This window comes from Megalobrama amblycephala, linkage group LG5 (assembly GCF_018812025.1).
Source record: "Megalobrama amblycephala isolate DHTTF-2021 linkage group LG5, ASM1881202v1, whole genome shotgun sequence".
Classification (NCBI taxonomy): domain Eukaryota; kingdom Metazoa; phylum Chordata; class Actinopteri; order Cypriniformes; family Xenocyprididae; genus Megalobrama; species Megalobrama amblycephala.
Window position 1 is genome coordinate 18089420 of NC_063048.1, and position 19098 is coordinate 18108517.

General features: G+C 35.7%; 1 protein-coding gene across 1 annotated transcript in view; it reads left to right on the top strand.

The window, feature by feature from the left end:
- mipol1 (mirror-image polydactyly 1) overlaps nucleotides 1-19098 on the top strand; it is a 92613-nt gene that overhangs the window by 41679 nt on the left and 31836 nt on the right. Inside the window, exons 8-11 of the mRNA XM_048190950.1 lie at nucleotides 1077-1206; nucleotides 5511-5544; nucleotides 10786-10956; nucleotides 15537-15644. Of these exons, the coding sequence (XP_048046907.1) occupies nucleotides 1077-1206; nucleotides 5511-5544; nucleotides 10786-10956; nucleotides 15537-15644 (443 nt within the window). The remainder of the gene's footprint in view (nucleotides 1-1076; nucleotides 1207-5510; nucleotides 5545-10785; nucleotides 10957-15536; nucleotides 15645-19098) is intronic.

Here is a 19098-nt window from a genome sequence, read left to right on the forward strand (position 1 = left end):
GTTCGTTCATTCATTCATTCATTCATTCGTGGTGTGTTCATTCATTCATTTATTCATTCACTGTGTGTTTGTTTGTTTGTTCATTCATTCGTTATGTTCATTCATTCTTTCATTCATTTGCTGTGTGTTCGTTAATTCATTCATTCATTCGTGATGTGTTCATTCATTCATTCATTCGCTGTGTGTTCGTTTGTTTGTTCATTTATTGGTTATGTTCATTCATTCTTTCATTCATTTGCTGTGTGTTCATTCATTCATTCATTTATTCATTCATTTTGTGTTCATTTATTCATTCAATCATGCATTCAATCATTCATTAATTCATTCATTGGTTGTAACTTGTGTGCGTGTGTTCGTTTATTCATTCAGTCAGTCATTTATTCATTTCAGTTATATTTGCTAGCGATCTTTGTCTCTATTGCTGCTTGGAGATTCTGCCGTCAGTATGCCTTGGACCTTTTTTGTTCGTTCATCGTTAGTTCATTCATATTTTCGTTCATTTGCTTGTTTGTTCGTTCATTAGTTCATTCATACATTCACTAGGGGCCTTCATTTCCAATATTGTTTTGGAAATGCATATGTCAGCACGCATGTGGACCCTCTGAGGCCTGCAGGTCAAACACAGTCATGTTTGTCCTCCTATATGAGGATATTTTTCTGATGGTTTCTGACATCCATGAGCCTGGCGTAATTGCTCACTGTTCCCGTACAATGTTGATAAACCAGAGTGTTTCCATGCTGAAATTTCATAAATAAAATGTCTCCACAGTCTCCAAGAGCCTGGAACTCTGACTTCAGGGTGTTGCTGCTGTTTTTATTGCTCTGGGCACTCATGCACACATACACACACACACACACACACACACACACACACATACACACACACACACCTCCCCAGGGGAAACTGTCTTCTCAAAATAAGGCTCACTTAGAGTTATTAATACTTATGCCATAGTGTTTCAACTGCAATAACCTCTTTCCCGAGGAGCTTAGCCTTGTTATTGTGCAGCTGGAGCTCTGGAGTGCAATACCAGAATAATAACCTCTCTCTCTCTCTCTCTTTCTCTCTCTCTCAGCGTTAGTCGAGGAAATCTATAAGGCTCAGAGGGAGAGAGACCAGGCTGTGATGGCCAGACTGCGTCTGGCTAACGAGGAGAGGGATGAAGCTTTACTTCGGGCCAAGAAGCTTCAGGAGGCGACGCTGGAGTATGTGTTGTTCAAACCTCTTCCAAAACAGAGCCTTAGTTCAAACTACACACATGCTACTCTAATCATTCCTGTTCTCTCAAAGGAGCTCCTCACATAATGAAAATCGATAATTTCGATTTGCAATTTCACACGGTCACGTGCCATCATACTCAAATTAGGCAGATATCTCATTGGGCCTTATTTATATAACACAAGCAGAATGAATTGCTGTGTAAATTGTTTGTGAAAATGAGTCTTTTCACTTTGACGTGAATATTATATATGTAAAAATGTTTTTGTTTTTTTACAAACAATTTACAGACATATTTGTTATGTGAATGAAACCTATTATTTGTTAAAGCCATGGCCTAGTGGTCTAGACATGTTGAGGTCTGGTGCTTAATAGGGCTGGGCATAATGTTTATTGACATTTTTCAGCTAATATTCTATATGTCTTCATACCGTTCAAAAGTTTGGGATAAGTACGTTTTTTTTTTTGTTTTTTTTTTGTTTTTTAGAATTTAATACTTTTATTCTACAAGTACACATTAAATCAACTGTAAAGACTTTTACATTGTTTCAGAAATGTTTCTTGAACATCAAATCAGCATATTAGAATGATTTTCAAAGGAACATGTGTCACTAAAGACTGTCACTGATGCAGAAAATTCAACTTTGCATCACAGTGATAAATTACATTTTAAAATATATTCAAATAGAAAACATTTATTTTAAATTGTAATAATACTTCACAATATTACAGTTTTTACTGTATTTTTGATCAAATAGATGCAGCCTTGATCAACATAAGACACTTTAAAAAAACAACAAAAAAAAAACAACAACAACATAAAGACCCCAAATTTTTGAATGGTAGTGTAAAAGCATGTAATTTGCATTTATGTATTTGTCTGGCACTTATACACAAAGTGACTTTCATTGCATTCAAGGTAAACATTTTATCAGTTCATCCATTCCTTGGTAATTGATCCCATGACCTGGTGTTGCTAGCGCTATGCTTTACTGTTTGAAAGCTATTTTGAATGGTGACATAAACAATTTTTTAACCAGTTCAGTGAAAATGATACTGTACTTTGAAAATCTTATACTGAAAATAAATGAAACCTCACAAAGTTTTAATTACAATTAAAATATCTATTGTAGTGCTTTCCTAATGACAGACAAAAGGTGTGGTATTTAAAAAATGTAATGCCTGTGAAATCTTTGCAAAATTGTACGGTGTCAGAATGAAATAATATTGAATATATTACCCAGCCCTAGTGCTATACAGTCAGTTTGATATATCTCGACGCATCTGATTTTTCCTCTTATTGCTCTCTCTTTGGTATCTATTTATAAAAGTAATGAAAAGGCATTATATTTGGTGACATTATGATAATACAGAAAAGTAGTATGCCTGCTAAACTTTTTTTAATTACATATTTTCAACTCATCAATGATAAATAACTCAAAAGCATACATTTTATGATCCAGAAGTTTCCATGAGGTGATAAACGGACAGCCTCAGGTTTTGTTTCCACACATCTTTCTTTTAAAGGCAGTGGATTTAAGGGTTTGAGAAGCATGCGAGGCATGCGGCTTTACTAACCATTGCGATGGGAAGCTGCTTTGTTCTTCCTGCTAGAGGACAAGCTGAATGAACAGACAAGGGTTTGAGGGGAAATCAAATATCGACTGGTTTGGAAATATATCAGAGAGGTGTGACATTTCTTAAGAGTCCTAGTTCTGGCTTGTCAGTCAGAAGTTCCACTGTATAGGAAATCAATCCTGTGCTTTAGACCTGCGGATGTTTACCGTTTACCACCCCGCCTGCTGGGTTATAATTAATATGATCTTCTTCCTTGTATGTTTAACTGCTGCTGTTGTTTGATAATAGGCCTTTCAAAGCGAATATTGCCCTGTGCCCTCCAGGGGATGGGAGAAATTATGTCCTGTTTAATACCGGTTGTGCTTTTAAAAAAATAGCTTTGTTGACGTCAATGTTTATGAGTACCTAACAACTAGTATTTTTTACATTTATTTACCAATGAATTTTTGTACTTCTTTATTGCTTGACGTCCTTTTCCAGAGGTATTCGTCACCTTACACCCTGTTTAATATTTCAGTCGGCCTCATGATTTATTGATAGTTCTCTCAAACAAACCGCAATTATTGAAAGGCATGAAATGCATTTTCCGGATCTCTTCAAAATCTAATTATAAAATCGCGTCCCTCTCTTAGCTGCTTTCAAGGGCTCCATTCTGGCCCCTCTCTCAAAAAAAATGATAATTGATAGCCAAGTGGAATCCCATTATCTTTTGGAGAATATGGACGCACGTGTTCTAAGCCCTTATTTTCGGAGGTCACTCTTGGGTCCATTGTGTGAATGAGTATGTACCTTTATAATGGATGGAGATCCATGTAATGCCTTTGTAAATGAGTTGAGGGGTTGTTGTTTTTTTCTGCCTGGTGGCTGAGGGAGGAATTTGATTTGCTCTTAAAGGAGCATCGCACCAGTGGGGTCTGCAAGAGTAGGAAGAACGGATTTCTGTAGTTCGTCTGCTTTCTTTCTCAATACACCTACTGAAACTATGACTGTACGAATATACAGTGCGACCTATTTTGTATTTACATATACCATTCCAAAATTTCGGGTCATTATGATTTTTTATTTTTTTTATTAATACATGGATGTATTACATTGATTAAAAGTGACAGTAAAGAAATTTATAATGTTACAAAATATTCTGTTTTTAAATTCATGTGATCCATGTTGGCAAAATGAGTCGGAATGCGCACAGGCTAATTACGAGCTACAGGCAAATCGAGTCACGTTTTTTGAGATGAGTACCTTTCCTTTGACCATGAAAAATGCACGTTTTTCTCTGCTCGCTTCACCACTCGCGCTTCCCCTCAGCACAAGTTTGGCATTGTTTTAAAGTGCAGCATTCCAACTTTGTAGATGTCGCGTGATCCCGATATGCACATATAAACAGAATTACATCAGCTACTTCAAAATATTGAAGTAAAATATTGAAAGGTTGAATACATATTTTTCCTAGATATTTGGTTTTGACAAGGTGTGTTTGCCAAATTAGGTGTTATTAACTGGAATTTTAAGGTATGGTAGGTGATTTTGTTTTGGAACCTTGAGAAAACTCGATTTTTCTCAAAATTGACTTTGCTGACTCTTTCGACTTCAAACAGGTGTAGCTCATTCATTTGTTCTCTGATTCCAACAACATTTTGAAAGTTTTTTAATAGATTGTGAAAATAACATTAACTCATTTTTGAACATTTGCTCATTGCGACTCATTTTGCATACACAGGTCACAAATGCTGTTTCTTTTCAACTTTCTATTCATCAAATAATTTTAAATAAAGGTATTATGGTTTCCAAAAAATATTAAGCAATGATGCTGAAAATTCAGTTTGGCCAACACAGGAATAAATTACATTTTAATATATATTAAAATAGAAAGTAGTTATTTTAAATTATAATAATATTTAACAATATTATTGTTTTACTGTATTTTTAATCAAATACATGCAGCCTTAATGAGCATAAAAAGCATTAAATATTTTCAAAAACTTACTGAGCATTGAATGGTAGTGTATATATACTTAATTTGTTTATTATTATATTTAGAGTTTTTCTAATTAAATGTTTAATTTTAAACATTTAAAATCCTACAGCTTTTTGTTTATTTCCAGATTTTAATGTGTGATCTCAGACCTTTGGAACTCACAGTATATATTTCATACATTTATTGCAAAACCTCAAGATTTTACTTGCCATGCCATTGATCTACATTAGCCATGAGCAAATCTTTGTGACTGTGCATTTGTTATAGAGGTCCATATGAAAAACCTTCAAAATCATAAATATTTCCACCAGTTTGTGACCCATGTGTCTCCAGGCTTTTGGCTCCATAATTATTGTTGTCTTTGCCTTTATAAAGATGCTCATGGCAGGTGTGGCACAAAAGGTTCAGGCCTAATCCGCCTCTCCGTTTCCCCACACATATGAACAATTGATCCCAATAGTCATATAAAGTAGTAAACATTAATAACTTAACAATTCGCTGTCAGTTTTGAGCAGAATGGGCATTACAGTGGAATAACAGCACAAGCGGGTGGCACTTTTAATATCTCTGAGTGTGTCTTCTGCTTTCATACCAAAACCCACAGAATGCAATTACTGGATTTGGGAAGTGATCTCATTTTGCAGAGTGACATAAAGGAAACTCAAGGAAGCTCACTACATTTCATTTCTCTATTTCTCTCACACACATTTTTTCTCTCTCTCCATCTCTCTCTAGGCTGGAGAATATTAAACCTGAAGAAAGTGATGTGGTAAGCCTTCCTCACTGGAGAATTTCATCTCTGATTGTTCTGTGTACCCTTTTTGTCCGACTGTCTTAAATGAAAAAACAGCCACAGGAAAGGCTTGTTTTGATGCTTACTCTGATTTCTTAATTTTTGGCACATCTATTGCACATTAACATGAATGATACCTTAAATCATGTGGCTTAAGAGTGGTTTTCTAGTACTTTTCTAAGCAATGAGACGTACAGACGTGGATAAAATTGTTGATACCCTTGATAAATATGAACAAAACAAAAAAATGAAAATAAATCTGTTCGTTAATCCTTTTAGATTTTTTTTTTTAAATTCACAAAATTCTAACCTTTCATTGAAGTATAATCATTTATAATGAGGGTAAATCTCATTATGAAATAAATGTTTTTCTCTAATACACGTTGGACACAATTAACGGTACCCTCAATACTTTTTGCAACCTCCTTTTGCCAAGATAAAAGCTCTGAGTCTATAATGCCTGATGAGTTTGGAGAACACCTGACAAGAGATCAGAGACCATTCCTTCATGCAGAATCTCTCCAGATCCTTCAGATTCCAGCTCCATGTTGGTGCTTCTTCTCTTCAGTTCAGTTCAGTTCACATTTTGTGTTCAGTGACACATTTTTGTGTTGGTTTTGATGTTTGTTTTGGATCATTGTCCTGATGGAAGATCCTAATAGAAGCGGTCAGGTTTTGATTTTTTATCTGTTGGTATTTGATAGAATCCATGATGCCATGTATCTGAACAAGATGTCCAGGACCTCCAGTAGAAAAATAGGCCCACAACATTAAAGATCCAGCAGTATATTTAACCGTGGGCATGGGGTGTTTTTTATCCATGTGTGCACCAAACCCATCTGGTGGGTTTGCTGCCAAAAAGCTCTTTTTTTTTAGTTTTTAGACCATAGAAGCCGGTCCAGTTTGAAGTTCCTGTCGTGTCTGACAGCTGAATATGCTGGAGATTGTTTCTGGATGAGAGCAGAGGATTTTTCTTGAAATCCTCCTGAACAACTTGTGGGGATGTAGGTGCTGTTTAATTATTTTTTTAGGCTTTCTGAGACTCAAGACTCAACTAATCTCTGCAATTCTCCAGCTGTGATCCTTGGAGAGTCTTTGGCCACTCAAACTCTCCTCCTCACCGCGCATTAGGACGATTTAGACGTGTCCTCTTCCAGGCAGATTTGTAACATTTTTAGTTGATTGAAACTTCTTAATTATTGCCTTGATAGTGGAAATGTGGATTTTCAATGCTTTAGCTATTTTCTTACAGCCATTTTCTATTTTGTTAAGCTCAACAATCTTTTACTCATTGTGATGAATGATTAAGGGAATTTGGCCTTTGTGTTTCCTCATGTTTATACTCCTGTAGAACAGGAAGTCATGGCTGGACAATTTCATGTTTATGATCACCCTGGTGTGATAAAAATGTAAATATGGATGGGAATATACTTCAGAGGTATTTTACTTGAGTATTTCTAAGGGTACCTTTAATTGTGTCCAACGTGTATGAGAGGAAAACATTTATTTCATAATGAAATTTACCCATTTTAAATTCTTATACTTTAATGAAAATGATAGATTTTTGTGAGTTTTTGAAATAAAAGATCTACAGGATTAACGATGAACATTTATTTTCACAGGCTTTTTTGTTCATATTTACCAAGGGTTCCAACAATTTTGTCCACGTCTGTATGATATTTACCTGGTGGACAGTAAAATGATCAAAACATACATTGAAATGTGCTTCTATTGACAGTGCTTTACTAACAACTGCTCAACGTTAACATTTCCAGTCACTGATAACTAATGGACATGAAAATAGCGAATAAGCCGTTATTGCTATCTGTTTCTTGTTCACAGTTGTGAGATTGCAAAACATTGCTGTAGTTATTACTATGTCAACCATTGCGATTTCAGAGTTGTGATTCACTGTACCGCATAAGACACCCCAGGTAAACAGGGTAAAAAATTAACTAATAGATATCACTATACTTCCCCAGTTGATTGATTATATTAAGAATTGCAACCATTTTTTATATTACAAGTTTTCTGAAATGTAATGTTTAAATATGCAAATGAGGCATTATCTGATTAAATATGTACTAATTTGTATACATCAACTCTCAACATTGGATAAAGCCAGGTTCAAAATTCTTCTTTTCTTTTTTTCGACATATTAGAGTCAAAAATTTTTACTGAGGGGATTTTGGATATCTCTATTTATCACTCCATAAATTAAAAAATACTGTCAACAGCCAGAAAAAAAAAATATATATATATATATATATATATATGTATATATAAAATCAGGCAAATTATATATGAACAAACCCCTCTGTAAAAACTTCAGATAATAGATAAGAATAAAACTATAAAGTTTGGTGTAGGAAAAAAACAGCGTTTTTGCCTGTAGTGTCTCACCTTTAACCCAGTAAAGCCTACTGTATTATATTTGATACGCACATTTTTGCTAACATTTTACAATAAGTTCTATTTTTTTTAACGTTACTTAATGCATTAACTAACATAAACTAACAATGAACAATATATTTATTAACCTTTGTTAATGTTAGTTAATGAAAATGTTAATGATCATGTTAGTTCACACACAGTGCATTAACTAATGTGAACAGATACAGTTAACAGAACTTAGGATAATAAAAATCAGAAATGTTGAGATTAACATTAACTAAGATTAATAAATGCTGTAGAAGTATTGTTCATTCTTAGTTCATGGTAACTAATGTAGTTAACACATAAAACCTTATTATAAAGTGTTCAAATTTCTAAGATCTCAAAATCAACATGATCAAAACTTTGATGTAAAGCCTGTTGTGCACAATCTACTACATGCCTTCTGTCGTCTGATTGATAGTTTATACTTATATTTATACTAATTTTACTAATTTAGTAAAATTAGTAAAATTCAAAAACATCCCCTATAAGGTTTAACGTGACTTTCTGCTGCAAAATCTTTACTGATTTTTATAAAATAAAAAATAAATAATAAAGAATAAAGTAAAGAATAATTTTAATATTGTTAGTAATTATCTAGCTATTATCTTTTTTTTTTTTTTCTTTTTTTTTTTTAGAAAAATCATGTTAAATGTATCAACAGAGCTGGGTAGATTTACTTACAAATTGTAGTCAGTTACTGATTGTAGTTAGTAATGTAATCCATTACATTACACATTACATTATATTAAGGTATAAATTACATTATAAGGTAATGGGTAATATAATTCAATCAAATATTTTTGATTACTTTTTTGAAAATAAAAACAATAAAAATAAAACTCTTACTAAAAAAGAAAAAAATTATTTGTTTACCTGCATGTCATGTGACCATTAACCAACATCAGAGTACTGTGAACTTAATCTATTCATTCATTCATTCATTCATTCATTCATATTGACCTGCCTTATTAGCTTAAATACATCAAGTAAATATATTAGGTCAAAGATGTTCAGCTGACAAAAATTTGGTGGAATCCCTGCATTGCATGTAAATACGAATTGACATGAATTTTAATGTGTTTGAAAGACAAAAGCCTTCCAAAGGCAGTAATGCATAGCGATATGACTTGCTGAATGATGTTTTGTCAGGAGATGATTAGATATGCACTGTTGCAATGTTGCGAAACCACTTTTTAAAAGTGAAATGATTTGTGTAAATCCAGTGATAAAAATGCTGTGTGTCTCTCAGTTTTCATTGACAGGCACATCAGTGAAGTATGAATAAATTAGTGCCATTGTGAGAATAAAATGTAATCAATAAAAAAGTAACTGTAGTCAGTATTTTAAAACATAATACAATCTAATTACAAGTCATTCATTTTTGGAATCTGATTACGTAATCCAGATTACATGTAATCAGTTACTATCCAGCACTGTATATTAAATATGAGCCATCAGGCTTGTATTGCATTGCATTACAAATCCTTCATGGCGAAAGATTCGGAAAGGAAGACTGCCATCGGTAATGATAAAGTCAACGAGGGTGCTAGTAGTTCTCAAACTCAATTACAGCAGCAGACTCTGACATTATGCTTCCAAAAATCTGAGGTTTGGCCAACAAATTCAAATGAACATATGTTTGTTGAGACTGGCATGTCCACTAGACTGTGTGATTCGATAGCCTTTAAAAGTTTTAATGCTGCTCTAGACCGCAGATTCATCACTCCCAGTGCTGAACGGATCAATTCCTTAATTACTGAGGAATACTGAGAGAGACCTGCAAAGTCACTATATGTGTAGATGGATGGAGCAAAAAAGGTTTGACTGCTTCGTTTTTTGGGTATCTCTGCATGTTTTTACAATTGCCCATCGAATCAATCGCAGCATGCTTTGCTAAATTTGCGTCGCATTTGCCATCCACACACCGGAGAAGAAATAGCCAATTGTATCAAAAGCACCCTGGACAAATAGGGTATACCAGAGAGCAAAATATTGCTCATTGTAACGGATAATGGCTCAAACATGATCAAAGCCGTGGAGCTTCTAAAAAAAGCACACAGCGACAGCACAGAAGTGGCACAGTATGATGCTTCGGATAACGTGGATTCTGCTGAATATGACTCAGACTCAAACCCTTGTTATTTTTATCAAGAGTTAACTGTAAACTGTGCAAACATTACATTTTGCTGAAAATAAATGTCTTGCTTTGCTTTCTTTGGTCGACACTGGAAGTGTTCTGTTAGCTGCTAATCTATAATTACTAAAACTATAACTGAAACTAAATAAAATAAAAACTAAATAGAAATGTGTTTGCAAAATAAAAACTAAACTAAAACTAACAAAACCATTCATGAAACTAACTAAAACTAAACTTAAATTTAAAGCAAAATTGAAAACGATATTAAAATAAAAACTAATTTAAAAAAGCAAAACTATAATAACCTTGGTGTGAACTTTGTTTATGCTGTTTAAGGTAAGCGCGAGCTCGGGGGCGGGGAGTACGAGAATTTAAAGGGGCCGCAGCCTGAATCGGCGCATATTTAATGATGCCCCAAAATAGGCAGTTAAAAAAATTAATAAAAATAAATCTAGGGGGTATTTTGAGCTGAAACTTCACAGACACATTCAGGGGACACCTTAGACTTATATTACATCTTTTGAAAACGCGTTCTACGGCACCTTTAAGTGATAAAATTATTGACTACAGGGGAACTTTAATTTGCAATCAAATGATATTTAAAAATGCTATTTGTGATTTTATTTGTATGTTCTGGTCAGGACCTGGAAGAGCTATTGAACAGGGTTAACAGTGCGGACTCTGCCCTCGCTATCGAACAGAGCGGGGCGGCCATCATCGAACAGATCCAGAGGGCCAGAGAGCGTCGCTCCCAGATCACCTCCGAGGAGATGAAAGCCGTCATAGAGGAAAGAGACACTGCTTTAACCAGGGTACAAACCTACGACACACACAGTACATGCTAAGGGTCAATCCTAACACACACCAGCCCTAAACACTCCACTCACAGTAGTTGTGTACCAAGCCAGAAACCTTTACACCATAGAAAAAAATCAAATACAACTCTCTAAATATTGACTATCTCTCCTCCTCCTGCGTTTTAACTCCTCTGCAAGATGACTTTGATTATTGGTCTATTAAAGCACATACATCAGTGTTTATTCACAGATCCTGCACTGATTTAAGAATCAACACACCAGCTACCTAATTCACATGTAGGGACAAATATTGCTGCATAACCTCAAATATTTGGTATATCGTTCCTACACACATAATTCAATCAAATGAAAACAAACAAGCAGGTAGCTAAATATTGACATCCAGATATTCAGCTTCATCATAGAGTTCAAGTGTGGGGCAGTGGATGTATTTGCTGGGATTTCTTTGTTGATAAATGCTGCCTACATTTCATAATTGCAGTTATATAATGTGCTTGAGTTCATTATTTGCACACGAAATTGTATCTAATGGTCATTCCCGGTGTTGTTTTGGGTCATTGGGTACTGTGTGTTGTAACTTTAATCAGGTGTGATGGTACAGGTCATCGAGGCCTTTCTGACTATTTGATTTCCCAGACTTGTGACACTCAGAAATGACTGTAATCAGTCTTAATGGATATGAGGTGGTTTTTGGAAAGTGATAACACTCTTTTATTTTGTCAAAAATAAGGGTGATTCTGGCAATAAAGAAAAAAAATTCAGTGTAGATAAGCGTAAAGAGTAAAGATGGAAACTCTTCATGTGATTGAAAATTCATCTGTGTAGGTGGTTGCAAGGTATAATCTGCTCTAATATTTCTATGATTCTTTTTCATGATTCTTTGATGGATAAAAGGTTCCAAAAAATGTTCTTATTTGAAATAGAATCTTTTGTAACATTATAAATGTCTTTACTGTCACTTTTGATCTATTTAATGCATCCTTGATAAATTAACTTCTTACAGACTTATAGACCTTAAAGGGTTAGTTCTCCCAAAAATTAAAATTCTGTCATTAATTACTCACCCTCATGTCGTTCCACACCCGTAAGACCTTCTTTCATCTTTAGAACACAAATTAAGGTATTTTTGATAAAATCCGACGGCTCAGTGAGGCCTCCATTGCCAGCAAGATGATGCCCAGAAAGCTACTACAGTTATATTTAAAACAGTTCGTGTGACTACAGTGGTTCAACCTTAATGTTATGAAGCGACGAGAATACTTTTAGTGCAGCAAAAAAACTAAATAACGACTTTATTCAACAATATCTAGTGATGGGTGATTTCAAAACACTGCTTCATGAATCTTTACGAATCTTTTGTTTCGAATCAGTGGTTTGGAGCGTGTATCAAAAGGTATCAAATTGCCAAAGTCACATGTTTTCAGTAAACGAGGCTAATAAACAATAAACAGTAAATTTCAAAACACTTATGATGTGACGAAGCCTTGTTTACTGAAATCATGTGACTTTGGCAGTTTGATACATACTCCGAACCTCTTATTCGTAACAAAAGATTCGTAAAGCTTTTTTGAAATCAACCATCACTAGATATTGTTGAATAAAGTCGTTATTTCGTTTTTTTTGGCACACAAAAAACATTTTTTGTTCATATTGTAAATGTACTTGTATAGCTCAGATTCTTCTGATCGACTGAGTGCTTTATTGTAGGTAGGCCAGATTCATAAAATAAATCCTGTCGTGCAGATAAATGCAGCTGGAAAGCCAGTGAAAGCTCGACCATGACAACCTGTGTCAACTTCTCTGAAATGAACAGAAGGTCAGGTGTCACTCTTCTAACTCCACCCAAAACCCACCAGAACATGGCTGCGAAACGTCTCCTAGAAGGTTTTTCATTGGGGCCAAAAACCTGAATCTGTGGGGCAATTTCAGAAGTAAGTTGCAAACCCACGCCTAATCCCTTTGAGACGGGAATGGGTCCTCTCTCTATCCTCAAGGATATCTCCCTCCCCTGCCGTTCCACCCATCTCTCTCCTCATCTCGTAGGGATTAGAGCCCGGCTGCAGGCAGAGGGCCGCCACATCCCTTTGGCCTGCCAGAATATGAAAAGCTGGATAAGTGCTGGAGGAAATAAATCTTATTCTTACTTCCTTCCTCTCCTCACAGTTAACGCAGAGAATAAGATCTGCTTCGTTATGTCCCTGTGCTGGGCGCTTATTGAATTTCTCTTGATCTTGATAGAGTGCTGATGTTAAAGTGAGAGAGGAAATTGAGTCGCATCTCGTGGTGAATTAGGGTTGGCTGATTGTCTTGAGAGACCTTATTCCGCTGAATTTTTTTTTTCTTTTTCACTCGTAGAACATACTATCACGTGGTTCAGACCTCTTATTTCTACTCTTGTGTTGTTGTGCTGTTTAATATTATCGTCTGAGACTTTGATTGGTGGATTAAAAAGTTAAAATAGGTTAATGTGTCTGTTCCTACGCACCATTTCGCCTCGGTTATTTTTGGGCCGCTGACGGCAATGTTGGCCTTTTGCGTCACCGCAGAGGTGCATTCTGATTAAAATACGTTTCCCCCTAAAAGACATCTGCTGCCCGAGAACCATAACTCAGGCTGACACTAAAGAGAAGCTGTGTGTTTTGTCTGGACGGCAGCGGTATTATTTTAGTCTGCAGAGGAAAGAGACGGGAGTGGGGTCGGTGGCTGAGAGGCTTGTTTGCGCGGGCGCTACTCTTTGAGACTGCTGAATGTTGAAACATTGGGTCTTGTCAGGCCGTGAGGATGGTTTACATTCCTGGTAAGTGTCCGTCGATCCTGGAATGTGCACATGGAGAGGAGCACATATGGACTGGTAGAAAACAAGCCTGCCTACAATAATACCCACCAGAGAGCTGGTCACTTCGGTGTATGTTTAAAGCGCCTGTCTGTCTCTCAGTATGTCTGTCTGAAAGTCAGCCGGAGATTCTTGTGTATGGGAAAATGAGGAGAGGACATGGGCTTTGTGGATAGGGAATTATGTATTGGCACTATTTATAATAGTATTTGTAATAGTTTTAGAATTTAATTGTATTTGAGAGCAAAGTGTACCATTACCACTAGTTGAGCCACTTTACCCCAAATTATGTTAAACCATTTTTTTATATAAAAAGCCTCTTAAAAACAAAAATAAATAAAATTGTGTGTGTACTTCATATACACACAAACACACACACACACACACACACACACACACATATGTATGTATGTATGTGTATTTTTAAATTTTTTTTATATAAATTTGTTTTAACATTAATTTTAATTGTATAACCATTTCTTTTGGTATGTTTACTATGTTGAGCCACTGACACAGTTTACCCCCAAGCCCTGTAGCTGTTATTTTTGGGAAAATGCATAATTTAATAATTTCTTAGACAAATAATAATTAACATGGTTATAAATATTATTTTTGATTATTCGTTTATGTAAATTATAATTATTTACATTCATTTAATTTATTATTTTTAATTATTTTTTTTTTAGATTATCTTTACTTTGTTACATTTACTATTAGCAGAAAAAATGCTCAATTTAACTTTTTTTTTTTACATTTCAAAATTAGCTTAACATTTTTGTAGTTTATTTATTATTTTTTTATTTTTTGCTAAATTTGTTTGACTTATAATTAATTTTACCTGTATAACATTTACTTTGATTTGCAAAAATAAATAAATAAATAAATAAATAAATAATGGGGAGAAAAAAAAAAGAAAAAAAAACTTTTTTTGGCATTTCTCAAACACAAGCAGTCATTGTGATGGAAATTTTCCAAATATATGAATGCTATTGAGTTACTGAAGTGGCTGAAACTACTTCTCTTTTCACTGTATGGACGATCCACAGCGCACATATTTTTCTTCATAAAAGAAAGTGATTTTATATTTGAAATATACCACAAATGAGTCTGTCCCTCCAGGGATCACAGACACAAACGGAGAGTAATATCAGCAAGTGTGTGCTGAGGTTCTTACAGTAAATATAGTCATAACTGTGAATGTAGGTTTATACCCTGCAGAGATTTCACCTCTCATCGAACAGGCTTACATACACATTATTTTTTCTTGTTGCAGTGCAGCTGGTTTTCACAGGGTTCTTGAGCCAACTTTAATGCAAATATTGTTTAAACGCTTTCAAAAACATTATAATCATATTTGTGCACCAGTGTTTGCACTTTAAATGATTTTGTCAATGAAATGACCCCTATTCCTCATAAAACAATTAAATATATACCATAAGATTGTAAGAATGTAAATTACAGTCAGTTGTTTGGAATGTAAACATAATATACTATAATGCATCGAGGAAATTTCTGGGAGACATCTGATTTTCATGTGTAGATGTGTTTAAACCTACAGTACAGAAACAGAACAGTGAAAGTGACCGGGTAGGATCACCATTTGCATATTTGACATAGTTTTGGCTTGTTTGGTTAATGCAAGAACCAAATGTAAAAGCAGGCATCTTATTGCTGGTCTAATCATCTGGAAAATTGTGATTTAATGCATTCAAGTGATCCCGCTTCTTTCTCTCTTCCCCAGTGCAAGCGTCTGGAACAAGAACTTCTTCGTGTGAAAGAGCCATGCCTTAATTCTGAAAACAGCACCCGCCACCTGGCCGCCCCAAACAACCGGGAACGAGCGAGCAAGGTAAAGCGCACACACACCTCCCACGTGGAAAAAAGCCTCTGGAAATGAATGACACAAGCCCTCGGGTTAGCCCGCGCTAGCTTTCACAGAAAGCACACATTTTCTGAAACACACTAGGGGTGTTTGCCAACAACACCATCCTCGAATCCGTCCTTCACCGTATGTGCAGTCCCCCGTACATGCACACGGATGCCCCCGGACCCTTTATCAGCCCGTCATTACACTCTCCACTGTATCATTCATTAACTTCTATTTGCTCTCTGCTGCTCTTGTTTTCCAGCGATTTGCAGCGATAGACTGGCGGCCGCAGGTGTCTGTTTGACAGGGTTTTAGGATGACACAGGCTGGTCAGTGTGCTGCGATGCCTCGCTGCGGGTCTGTCAGGGAGACGCAGGGCAAACACGGGCCTATTTGATTTGCTGTATTTATCTGATGCAGCCAGAGCCCTTGAGTTTAATGCAGAGTGCTGTAAAAGGGCCGTCATTAGATAGAGCTAAGTAAACATGCACTGAGAGAGACTTGGGCGAGCAGGGGGACTGATTTCAGCAGGGGTGCTGAGTCAGGGTCAGACCTTTACGATACAAACACACTGACTAACCTGCATCTTAACTGAATATATTAACGCACTAACTGTGTTTGTTGTAATCATCCACTTAACCTCATTACCCAGTGCAGTTGTCAAATATAAATGCACACACAATCAAACTATCAAAAAAGGTTACATCACATTTAATTGTCTAACAACTGATGTTTGAATTAGTTATTGTTGTTGCTTGTATTATTTTATGAATTACTTAATTTATTCCTAAAGATAAAAGTTAAATTACCTTTAACCTTTAATTACCTTTAAAAAAAAAAAAAAAAAAAAAATCAGCCCTGATTTTAAAAAGTGGTTCATGGAAATGTTTCAAATACTTATTTATTTAGGCTTTTTCTAGGCCAGTAATCACTTTCTTTGATGGTGTAGTCATATGATCAACATTTGCTGTCGGATTCACAGAAACAAACCAATGTTGAGGGGCAAAACTGATGATAATGATACTCCAGTTTCATGATATCATAGTTGTGAGGAGTAACAAATAGATACTGGATTGTTTGTATTTAGATGTGATGATGTGGATTGATTCAACTGTGCCACATGGCAACGATTACCATTAGATAAGAAAGAGAATGATTATTTATAATTTGGTTAAAAAGTCCAGTCTGTCTCCAGGCAAAGCTTTCTGACGATTTCAAAAAAATTATATTTCACATTTAAGATGGTTCGGCTGATGGCTTATTAAGAAATATATTAAATTTTGTTATTAATGTAGCACTTGGTTTTTCTATAAATCCCCTTAATTATAGATTGACTCCTGGGATTATAGAGCGGGGTTTTTAATTTAAAACGAAATGGGAACAGCTGTCGTAAAATTAGTCAACAGTGCCAGGAACATATCCACAAAACAATTTAAAAATGAACAGGACTTCCACTTATCGATTGACATTTTACTTTTAAGAAAGCCGGAGAAAATCTTCAGGGTGAAAAAAGAGTTGAGTTTAAGATGATGAGCAAAGACGTTTCCTTCTGAAATCTTTATATTTAGCTTTTAGCTCACACTAACTTTCAGGGATTTCATTTGGATGATTAATTTCTAGGTTTTTAATCGACAGACTCTTTAGAGAACGTTAACCAGTGTGCTTTTTATCATGGAAGATAATGATGAAAGATAGGCCAGTTGTTTTTCTTTTTCTTTTCCTTTTCAATTAAGATGGAAATTAGGGGCGTATTTAGAGTTTGTTGTCATTTCATCATCATATTTCACCAGAATAGCAAAGCACCTGCAAAGTGTTTTTTGGCTCATGACTTTTGTCAGTTGACAGCACCCCGGGCTATTCCTTATCCTATCTCTTCAGTCTCTTCTCATTTTCACCTCAGCATATGTAAAAGAACCTGTCCAACGACCATCTAAGAGCTTTATTGTGGGTCAGGCTTTGCTGTCTTTGTGGTCACCAATTGCCCGCAGTAAAAAATGAACTACAATACAGCCCCTATAACAAAAACAGACTAAAAAATGTCTAATAAAATTATAATGCAGACAGAAGGTGTGTATAAGGGTGTGTATGTTTAAGGTGCAATAATTATCAAGCACACATTTAATCTGTTTGCATCCTTACCCCTTGTATGTGTATTTACTAGTTACTTTATCTAATTTGACTATCACATCGCATTTTACTGTTTAAATCTATTCTGCAGAACTCCTCAGATTCTTCCCTCTAAATTTGGCATATGACATGCAAAATATGTCTGTCAACCCCATCTGGACCCTTCGTTTAAGAAGAATACAGTGGGTACGGAAAGTATTCAGACCCCCTTAAATTTTTCACTCTTTGTTATATTGCAGAATATTGCTAAAATCATTTAAGTTCATTTTTTTTCCTCATTAATGTACACACAGCACCCCATATTGACAGAAAAACCCAGAATTGTTGACATTTTTGCAGATTTATTAAAAAAGAAAAACTGAAATATCACATGGTCCTAAGTATTTAGACCCTTTGCTGTGACACTCATATATTTAACTCAGGTGCTGTCCATTTCTTCTGATCATCCTTGAGATGGTTCTACACCTTCATTTGAGTCCAGCTGTGTTTGATTATACTGATTGGACTTGATTAGGAAAGCCACACACCTGTCTATAACGGTCTTAACTTTACAGCTCACAGTGCATGTCAGAGCCTGCCTGAAGAGCTCAATGACAGAATTGTGGCAAGGCACAGATCTGGCCAATGTTGGTGAGAAATAAGATTCTCTGGTCTGATGAGACCAAGACAGAACTTTTTGGCCTTAATTCTAAGCGGTATGTGTGGAGAAAACCAGGCACTGCTCATCACCTGTCCAATACAGTCCCAACAGTGAAGCATGGTGGTGGCAGCATCATGCTGTGGGGGTGTTTTTCAGCTGCAGGGACAGGACGACTGGTTGCAATCGAGGGAAAGATGAATGCGGTCAAGTACAGGGATATCCTGGACGAAAACCTTCTCCAGAGTGCTTAGGACCTCAGACTGGGCCGAAGGTTTACCTTCCAACAAGATAATGACCCTAAGCACAGCTAAAATAACGAAGGAGTGGCTTCACAACAACTCCATGACTGTTCTTGAATGGCCCAGCCAGAGCCCTGACTTAAACCCAATTGAGCATTTCTGGAGAGACCTAAAAATGGCTGTCCACCAACGTTTACCATCCAACCTGACAGAACTGGAGAGGATCTGCAAGGAGTAATGGCAGAGGATCCCCAAATCTAGGTGTGAAAAACTTGTTGCATCTTTCCCAAAAAGACTCATGGCTGTATTAGATCAAAAGGGTGCTTCTACTAAATACTGAGTAAAGGGTCTGAATACTTAGGACCATGTGATATTTCAGTTTTTCTTTTTTAATAAATCTGCAAAAATGTCAACAATTCTGTGTTTTTCT